At 42.1% G+C, this 10,595-nt stretch overlaps 1 protein-coding gene across 3 annotated transcripts in view; it reads right to left on the bottom strand.

Moving 5' to 3' along the window:
* Nucleotides 1-3,099: 3,099 nt before the first annotated feature.
* The window catches only part of CABCOCO1 (ciliary associated calcium binding coiled-coil 1), a 56,511-nt gene continuing 49,015 nt past the window's right edge, over nucleotides 3,100-10,595 (bottom strand). For all 3 annotated transcript variants that reach the window (XM_079975735.1, XM_079975736.1, XM_079975734.1), the window contains exons 6-8: nucleotides 9,546-9,668; nucleotides 8,402-8,536; nucleotides 3,100-3,392 (exon numbers count right to left, since the gene is read on the bottom strand). In XM_079975735.1, the coding sequence (XP_079831861.1) occupies nucleotides 3,318-3,392; nucleotides 8,402-8,536; nucleotides 9,546-9,668 (333 nt within the window). In that variant the 3' untranslated portion in view covers nucleotides 3,100-3,317. The remainder of the gene's footprint in view (nucleotides 3,393-8,401; nucleotides 8,537-9,545; nucleotides 9,669-10,595) is intronic.

Raw genomic sequence — 10,595 nt, 5'->3', positions numbered from 1 at the left:
ATTAACAAAGAATCCATGTACTAGTGAGAAGAAGGGGAAAATCAGGTTAGTTTCGTGTACAGGCATATTTTTATTATATGCTGAATGATTGGTTTACAAACAAAAAGAGCAGGTGAGGTGTCTAATTCCTAATGTCATACAGGTTATTTTGTGCAATAGAAAGAAGCTACTTTGGCTGATTGTAAATGTTGGTTGGATGTAAAAAACTGTTATATCCCTTGGAGTCTGCAACATTGTGCATGCCAGAAAGGTTGCAGAGAGCTCAAAGCAACTTTTGCTTATAAACTCACTGCATTCAGTTAATAAATGATCAAAATAAAAATTATCTAAATAAGCTGATGGAACTCAAATTGGGCAAAACTGGAACAATTAGTATAATTGGGCAAATATTACCTAGACAAATGCTCAGGCCATTGAAAAATCCATCAACTTTCGCTTTTCTTAGTTTCTCAGTTTTCTAGTTGTAAGTTCTGTTCTCCACATTAGCTGGTTACTTTCCCCCCAAATAATAAAAATTTGCAAATAATAATAATAATAATAATAATAATAATAATAATAATAGTCTTAGCCTATCAGAAGTGTGGGCAGGAGTTTTTAACTTCCCCAATTCTTGGTGTGGATGCAGAAAACCTGATTAAATCTCCCCAGATGAGTCAACTGAGCATGTTCATTCTTGGGATGGGGAACTCGAATGGGGCACAAGGAAGGTATTCAAGGAAGAATAAGGCTATGGAAATGGCAGGCTTCCTGCAGTCTCAGCCCCATCAATCTTCACACTGACCAGATTAAGGCTGCATGAGCTTGGGGTCAAACCAATGGACCAAATCAAAACACTCACAAACCATGAACTGGGAGACTATGGTTGCAAGCCTTAAAAAAACAAAACAAACCTTGTTCCTTTTTAGAGTAGTATGGCCTTCAAGGGAACGACAATGGCACAAGAAGTGTGGAATTTCTGTTAGCTGTATACAGGACAGTCTTTTGCTTCATTAAGAAATACAAATGGAATACGCATATTTGATATCCCCCTGCCCCATCAACCTGACATAGCAGGTTGGGGTAGGGAACAACCTGATAAGTTAGGAAATTCAGAGAGTACAGTGGTACCTTGGATGTTGAACGGCTTGGCTCCCGAACGCCGCAAACCTAGAATCATAGAATCATAGAGTTGGAAGAGACCACAAGGGCCATTGAGTCCAACCCCCTGCCAAGCAGGAAACACCATCAGAGCACTCCTGACATATGGTTGTCAAGCCTCTGCTTAAAGACCTCCAAAGAAGGAGACTCCACTACACTCCTTGGCAGCAAATTCCACTGTCGAACAGCTCTTACTGTCAGGAAGTTCTTCCTAATGTTTAGGTGGAATCTTCTTTCTTGTAGTTTGGATCCAAGAAGGGAGTGGAAGGGAGTGTTCCAGCTTGTGAACGTTTTTCAGAAGCTAAACGTCCGACATGCCTTCTGCAGCTTCCGATTGAGTCCAGGAAGCTTCTGCACCCAATCAGAATTCACAACTTGGTTTTCGAACAGTTTTGGGAGTCGAATGGACTCCCGGATTGATTAAGTATGAGAACCAATGGACCACTGTAGCTCTTAATAGTCTTAATAGTCTTGGATCATTTGGAATAGTTCATATTGGCAGGTTTATCACAAGGTGACTGCACTGGGATTTGTGCTGGCTCCAGTTCTTCAAGCAGGGCAACCTCATTGATCTCCCCACCCTTACCCCAGCCTCCTTAACCTGGAAGAGGTAGGACATGCAGATGGGGAATTCTCTCATGTTGCCTCAGGCTTTCTTGGGTGCTCCATACAAAGTCCAAATGATGGCTCTTTCAGGGTGGTGGTCCCTCACAAGCCTTGGGACCCTGGCGAATGCCTAATCTTACTTACCAATGAAGCTGCAACACCAGGCGGTGACTGGCAAGTCTGAATGAGTCATTAGGCACCAACTACCCTTGACACAACTTTTCAAAAGTGTCTCATTTGTGCCAAGCCATTAAAAGAGCAGCCAAATGGAGTCTACCTACATATCAATGAACCAGAAGGTACCCTTCTCTTCAACGTTACGTGTGTATTTATAATGCATTCTCATTTTCTTTCCAGCTGGTTTTTGTCCCTTGTTTCCATTTCCCATTAAGACCCTAATCAAGTCCCAAGTGTGCTTAATATAATCAACACAATTAAATTTTATTCACTTCAGTGGGCCTCTTATCATACAGGACTTGGGCTCCACTTAGCCGATTTTTAAGTGCACAGATGTCCAGCATATGTGTGAAGTCGAACAAATCAGCAACGTTGCACACTTATATAGCACTTATTTCATCTTCAAAGTGTTTTATAGAGCTCCCAGGGCCTCCATAAAACCTGGGAGGTGGCAGGGGGTATCAGTTGATCTTCAGAGTTCGCTAAAGTAAATCAAAGTCAGGCCTAGTCCATAAAAAGACAAACATGGGCTTTGCATTATGATCTCAAGCATAGTGCATAACGGTCTGAATAGCTGGTAATATTGATTTAGGAGAGTTTGGCAATAGAAATGCTAAGAAATATTAAGAAAAGGACCGAAAATTAAACTTGCCAACAACATAATACTATTATACAGATCTAGGCTATGGCTACATTTGCAATATTGCTTCATTGCCCTAACTGACCTTGTTTGTACCTCCCAGACTAGTACAAACACTGGAACTTAACTATCCTTCAGATTTCTCTGAATTTTAGGATAGGGTGCTTATCTCAAAAAACAATACTAAAAAAGCATATTTTATTTTAAAAAATGTTTAGATATGCACCCAATGACATAAAGTATGGCTCTAAATAACATGTTCTCATTCTTTTTAAAACAGATAAATGAAAAATGGGACAGAATGGATTTATGACTGGCTACATGCAAAACTTACATGGGCCTGAAACAGACCGATCAATCCGTCCCTAAGAGATGACGTAACTATTCTAGGTAAGAGGCTGCTTGTTTATGATCCCCCGAAAGGTTACAATATTTTTATGCCCTTGGATGTTCTGAATATCTTCCACCAGCACACATATAGGGGAAAATTTCACAAGCCTGATGACGCTCAGATTCAAACAAACAAACACAACCTTCAATAGAGGAAAATTAAAGTTTAATTTTATTTATCTTTTCATAGAACACTCAAATAATATAAAAATAGATGTGCTATGGTAAAGAACAGTGCTTTCTGGATGATGAAACAGCGTCCCAATTATGCTGACTGTAGGTAATAGAAACACATCACAGGGCTTGCTGTCCTGTGTTTTATATAGCAAGTGTAAGACACCACCATCCCTCTGCTTGCTCAGTTCTTTCAGGCCTTCTTCAGCTTTTCTATTCTTGCAGAATAGGCCTCTTGCTGCGTCTGTAGCCTTTCATTAATCTCAGTCTGTAAAGACAATTTTAAAGAAGAAGTAGATGTAACTGAGCTATCAGCTACTGCACATTGTCTTCATGGTTTCACTATAGCAAAGGCAGACATTATTCTTTGGACATCTTCCTGTTTTGCAGATGTTACGATGCCCCAGCCTGTACTTGCACAACAATACTTTATTTCATTACTGTGTGCATAGTTCAATGCACTATATATGCTTGTCATGAACAGGAAGTGACAACCATCTCTCAATCCACCCCACCAGTAACCTTGCCTTCTCAGATGAATTTTACCAATAAATCTAAATTGGTGAGAGGAGGTGGAATCCTCTGGCATTTGAGTTATTTTCCATTCTCCCCTCCCTTCACAGCAGATGTTTAATCTTTAGAGCAGATCTATTGCACTTAAGAGTGCATTACTGGAAATGTAATGAAGCAATGTGCACAACAAGAAGCCAGAACTACTTTACTAGATGTTGCTTGTCTCTCTCAACTAAAGCTTCATTGCAAATGAACATCATACAAACAAGCATCAGAATGCTTGGATTTCGTTGCAGTATTCAGAACAATGTCACAAGGATGGCAACAAATATTCCTTGACAGTGATAGTATCTTTCTGCCACTTTCATTTTGTTTTGTTTCTGCAACTTTGTACAAATGCTGGCTGAATGTATCAGTGGCCTTGGAATTTATGTAACCTTTTACATAGGTGGATGTGTGTATCTCTTTTGTAGGAAATGTATACTTTTGTGCATTCTGTAATTTCCTGCTTTTGTGGAGGGAATATGGTTGAGAAAAGCAGCCCCCAAAGCGGCAGAATACAACAGAAAAAGAACATTTTTTTCTCTCTGCTGCTTTAGACATAGTTTAAATGCATCTAAGAGTTAATACCAAATTTGCTGCTGAATTCAAAATGATGTTGTTGAAGTCTTGGTGAACTGGAACGGAATTTAGCTCAAAAATCACTTTGTGAAAGAGAACTAGTAGGCAATGTTTTAAATATGGCACAAGCATATTGTGGCCCATTTTAGCCAATTTCTGGTGGAAGGCCTCATGTATAATGGTTGCTGAGATTCTGACAAAAATGATGGACGAAAAAGGACCTTGTACTCACCCAGTTAAATACTTATCATGTCTCTGAACATGAGTGCATAAGAACAGAATAATTTAACACAGATTAGTTATGCCTTCACTGTTAAGAGATCCTCAGGGTGCTCTTCTGATATTTAAGTTTGAAGCCCCATTGGTGGCCCCTAGGGATCCTAGTTAAAACCACACAGTATTTTTATAAGCCAAATTTGAAACTATTTGTTTCAGAGACAGTGTTAATAGCGAACCTCAACAAAAGATGTAAACTAGGTTGTAAAATTGTTTTAATCGTTGGCTTTATGGATTGTGTAATGTTTGCACCCTGCTCTGGGTCCCTTTTTGGTGGCAAAAGATGCATCTTAAATAAAATGAATACAGATTAGAATCATATCATGTTCCTCATACGTGGCCCAGATTAATAAAATCCTCCAGAATAAAAAAGGAAGGAAGGGAGTGGGGGAGTTAGACAGTGGAACATAAAGACAAAAGGGCACCTTGAATTTGCCCCTAAGACGACATCCAAAATCCCTGAGGCTTGATGAGTATTCTCCTTGATTTTGACAGGAGGGTTATCTGTTCAATCGGACAAAGACCCACTACAATGAAATGGTTCACGGCTATAGACAACAATACAGATGGATTTCCAGAGATTCACTTTTATAGCGATCACAGGATGAACTTCTCCTTCTCCTTATCGTATGTGGGGATGCTGATAAAGACAGCAGCTCCAGAAACAGGGCAAAAAGCAAATGGCTCACACAGGATGAAGAGAGCAGGGAGAAGGGGAGATGAGAAAAGAGCTATAGCTGGGCCATAGAAGCAGAGAGTCTTACACTTAACATTTTTAAAATACTGCAATCCTATGCATGGCTAAGCACCACTGAGTTCAATGCTACCACTCCCCAGTAAGTGCAAACAGGATAGCAGCTTAATTGTTCCAAGTCTAAAACTGGTTCCAAAAAGATATGAAGCCTCGTGAGAAACAAGGCGGGGGTGGGGGCAGAGAGAGAGAGAGAGAGAGAGAGAGAGAGAGAGAGAGAGAGAGACAGTCCTTGTATTGGGATTAAACCACAAGATATTCAAGTAATGGCAGGCACTAGATAGATACACATCAAAATAACCAAATCTTATTGTCAGGGGTTCAGGAGCAGAGACACAGGGGAGAGAGGAAACGGAGAGCGAAGGGGAAGAATCTGAGGGCAGCGTAGGGGAGTATGACAGTGGCCCGAGAGATTCCATGAGCTTCTCCAGTGATTCAGAAGATTCCCAGAGGGGGGCGCCGATGGCCAGGGCAAGGGGGGGTCCCAGGGGGGACACACCAGAAGCAAGGGGCCAGCGGGGACTCCCAAAGCAGCAGCGGGAGATCAGGACCAGTTCCCCCACCAGAGCGGAGTGGGGGGGAAGAGTCCCATGAACCAGGGCCAGCGTCTCCTCCAGTAGGGAGAGAAGATGAGTCAGAGCTGGTCACGCCTCCATCGCAGAGTGAGGGAACGGAGGGGAAGTCAGGTCCAGCTACCCCCCCGAGGGGGGAAGCAGTGACAGGAGCAGTGTAACGGTCAGGAGAAAGGTTGCTGGCTGGGCGCGCGCGCCAAGTTCAAATGTACAGGCGCGCGGGACAGCAGGAAGCACGGATTGGGAGCCAGGTCCTAAAGCACGCCGGAGGCAGGGGGAAGAATCCGGGGACTCAGCATCAGAAGAGTCCAGAAAGGGCAACACCCCAGTGGACAGGCGGACCCAGAGGAGGAAAGAGCAGAGGAGGAGGTGGAGCAAGGCTAGAGTCTTAAACTGGTGTCTGGGGGGTGGAGATTCAGACGGAGCTTCAGCGGTCTAGGGTTTAAGACGTAGGGCTGCACGCCGCGGCTTTGAAATCGAAACTGCGTTTCAATAAAGACTTTTGTATATAACAACGGACTGGCGTTGGTCCTTTGTGAGCTGGGACCTCGGGCAGCCCTGACACTTATTTTGCCCACTGACACATTTTTGCAAATTGCCGATATGCAAATAAAAATACCTACATTGCTTTATTTTAAATGTAACTTTTGGGGGGCTGTCTGACTTTTCACAATAGTGCCGGGGGCAGAAGATGGGGAGGAAGGGAGAAAGAAGAGGCCCATCCTAAAGGCATGTGTTTATAGTGATTTTATTAAGTACCCCTGATTTGCGCTAGAGGGAACTGTTGGTTGCAAATCCACTGAAGAGAACTGTGTTTCTTCTATACAATTATTGAAAAAGAGGACAAACATGTGAGGTTAGCTTGACTGTCCTTCAACTGCTTCCTAGTGCTGCATGAGAGGGCAAGAATGCAAATGTCTTTATATGACACAGTAGACTTACAAACCAAGGAAGTCATATGATGGTTATTCCTGAAGCTGAATATGCAGACTCTCGCAGAATGGTACTATCTAACCTAGACCTACACACCTTACAATGTATCATGCTGGATGCTGCCTGCTACCTATGGAGGGCACTTCTCCATATATAGGCTTTTCTGCTTTTCCTGCCTAGCTAGGACAAAAAAATAGCAGTGGGTGAGCTGTTGTGTACTTGGTAGGCCACAACACATGGCTGGTGGGGTTTGTTAAAGCTTTGTAGGTCCTACTCTGCGCAGTCCTGATTTGCCTTGTTCTTCTGTCCTTGCATCTGCCAAACAATAAACTAACGACTGAAACAAACCACACACCAACCTTTAGTCCTGTTTATTTTCTATATTGGAAAATTGTATGCTGCTGCATGAAACACACTTTTCACCCTATGCATTATTATCTAGCATTCCACTCCAGCCCTTTCTTCTGGAATTGCTATTCTTTGTTCACTTACTTTTTGTAGAGAATCCAGGGGACACCACTGCCAAATCCTCGCTGTTATGTATTGTCCTCCGGCATATTTTATGATTTGTAACTTTTGAAAACGTTTTTAGCAATAAAATGCAACTGCAGCACCAGCCTGCCCACTGGGGACAGACAAAGCACTATTCCAGTTTTCCTGAGTTCCTGTGCCTTTAATTAAAGGTTTCAAGTTTGTAGGACTTGCCTGTTGTGTCACTTCCTGTTGATCGCAGCTAGGGATTAGTGATTAACAGGCTCTTAATGGCTCTGGGAAATGCCTGTCTTTAATTGCTCCATTTTCAGTTTCTGTTTCCATGCAGAGTATTATCTGAAGGCTTTAATTACTGAGTTTCTCATGTTAATTTTTTCTTTTCATGTTTAATAGTAAAATGGCATTATTATTTTTTCCAAAAATTCAGGTCAACAAGTCACTAAAACTCTGCTTATGGCATGAACAGGAACTGATATTGGAGCAATTAAGAGACTAATCCCCAGAAGCCATCAGCACAAAACAATGAAAAGGCCAAATCCTGCAGACAGGAACTTTTAACTAATGTTAGAAAGTGTCTCTGATGAATGTGGCTAACTTGTGGGTAAGCCTTATACAAGGATCATAATATAGGACCTCTATTTTAATTCTGCTTCCAGCTAATTACGGAAAAGAAACGTCCCAGCAATCCAAAAGGGCTTGAGTGCAGAAGCAATTCCAAATAATTTAGGCATTGCTTGGATTACAGAAATAGTATATTTCTAAGGTCAATGGGCAGGGACTAAATAATATGAACAAAAAATGCTTTGGTTTTGGAACGGACTTCCAGAACGGATTAAGTTTGAGAACCAAGGTACCACTGTATTGTACTTGAGTCTATAATGAGCTGTGTGCAGGATCCTGCATCAATGCACATTTCTGTATGCATCATGCATACAGAATAAAAGCAGCAAAGAATCCTGTGGCACCCTGAAGACTAACACATTTATTATGGCATAAGGTTTTCACAAACCAATGGACTGTAGTCCATAAAATTCTTTGCAGTAAGAAACTTTTAAAGTCACAAGATCCTTTGTTGTGTTTTGCTGCAACAGAGTGCTATCGCCACCCCTTCAGAAATACCTGAATACCGCTGAGCATTTCACCGGTGATCTGGCCCAGTACCATCTGAACGTCCTCGATGGTGTAACCTGTCAAAGGATCCACAATGGTTTCGGCTTCAGCCTCCTCTTCCAGAGGAACGCCTCCCTCCATTTCCTAACAGGATGGAAGGAAATCTTAGATGAAAGGTGTTCGTTTCGGCACCATATGCAAAAGCGGCATTGCTGTACAGTATTGGCGTAAAAGAGGTAACTTGGGAGGTTGTTTTGGCCTAGCCAGTGGATGGAAGGCTGTCACATTACTTAAGAAACTGAGCAGAAGAGCAGAGCCTCAAAGCTAGCAAGTGCCTTGCTACCAGCTGGTATAGTAGATGCAGAGGTCACCAGCTATTTTGGGCCCATGGGCTTCTACAAACCAGAGAAATTGTGATGAGCACCATCACACGCCACCTTTTCTATTATCTACCAGGTTTTTTTTTTTTTAGTGTGCAGTTGGACACAAAATGTGCAGCTGATAATCTTAGCCATGTCCTTGTAAACTGGTGACCCTGCAAAGCATTTGATCTCATCCTGCAAAATCATGGCGCGCACAAACTCAACGAACGCAGTGCCCAACATTTCATCAATGAAAACAGATTTATTTGCAGTACTGCTTTCTTAGAGGAGTGCCACAAACACAACCCAAAAGCAGAATACTACTTCCAAGTCTGATTTCAGCTGTGGGGGGGGGGGACTCTGTGGGTGCTGGGTTTCCATGGGAACCACACTGGGGACCTCTGTAACAGAGGAAACAAATTCTCATCTTAAAGTGGGTGTAATTATAAACTGCATTTAATTATGCCTGCTTCTGCAGAGGAAGTAAAATATATGCAATACACCAGCTCCTCTTGAATTTTTTGGATAGCTCAGTTGATTAGAACATGGTGCTGGTAACACCAAGATTGCAGGTTTGATCCTCGTAAGGGACAGCTGCATATTCCTGCATTACAGGAAGTTGGACTACATGATCCTCAAGGTCTTCCCAGTTCTATAATTCTATGCTTCTGTGTTAGAAGACCAGCAAAATTTATATGGCGGCAGTTCCCAAAAGCCTCACCTTGATGGATAATTAAGGAGCATATCATTTCCTTGACCAAGATAGCTTTAATGGGAAAATCCTCCTTTACCTTAGTTGCATCCTCTTCACCTGGGATCTGTGCTATAAATTTGGAATATATATCGTTCGCCAAACCTTCTTCCAAAGGAGCAGGGAAAGGGCTATCGGCGGGCTTGACCAGTTCTACAACATTCTGTTTGGGAAACAAAACAAAAAAGCTTATACAACAAAGATGTATTTAATGCTCATAATACGCTGATGGGTTTTTCAACACACTTTAGGCTGTTAACCAAAAACACTTTTTGTTACTCTCCCAAGTACTCTGAACTGGGCAGTTTCCTGTCATCCTTTCCGGATCTGTATTTAATTTCTAGTCGTATGTTTTTTCCAGGGGTCCTCCTTAAAGCTGAAAAAGCATTCATCTGTCAGCAGATGCTGAATTCTGTTCAATTACTTAGCATGGAATATTACACCATTAAAAGGACCTGTGATTATGGATATCACTACCGTCTAATATATATACATTATAGAAAAGGACTGCCCTTATCAGGGCATAGTTTTATTAAAGAGTGGTTTTCAATTCCTGGTCTGCAGAATGATGCTAGAGCCCAAACTGCTGGCGTGCAGTACATAAACCAACACAACTTTTTTGCTACTACTGTGCTGCTCTTGTAGCACAAGATAGTTGCCCTTTCATTGCCAGGCCAGTGATTTGTGGCCGACAATCTTTTCCTGTACACGGAAGGAAGATTAAAAAAAAATAAAATAAAGGAAAAAAGAAAACCTGAAAGATTCTCTCCTGTAAAGCAAAGAGAAGCTGACTGGCTATAAGGGCGAAAAAACAGCCTTTCCAATCACTTGCTGCTGGGCTGGAAAAAGCTGGCTAGACAAGGCTCCCCAATGTGGTCCTTTGGGGGTCTCAGGCTCCTAGCCCCCCAATTCTTTTTTATATTAGGGGGCTTGAGACTGTTGGATGGGTAGGATTGCATTTTTGGTGTGTTTGTGCAACAGGCCTACTTTATTTTCTTATGTTTGGTTTGGGGAGTTTGTGCAGTGTTTTGCCTGCTGTTTGCAGGGAGGGGGCTCTGAACACTCCCAATTTTTCTTTTGCGAAATGGGC

Source organism: Podarcis cretensis (assembly GCF_951804945.1).
Source record: "Podarcis cretensis genome assembly, chromosome: 5".
In the NCBI taxonomy this organism is placed as follows: domain Eukaryota; kingdom Metazoa; phylum Chordata; class Lepidosauria; order Squamata; family Lacertidae; genus Podarcis; species Podarcis cretensis.
Note: the sequence above shows the minus strand (reverse complement) of the source record. Positions and strands in the feature narration are given on the sequence as shown.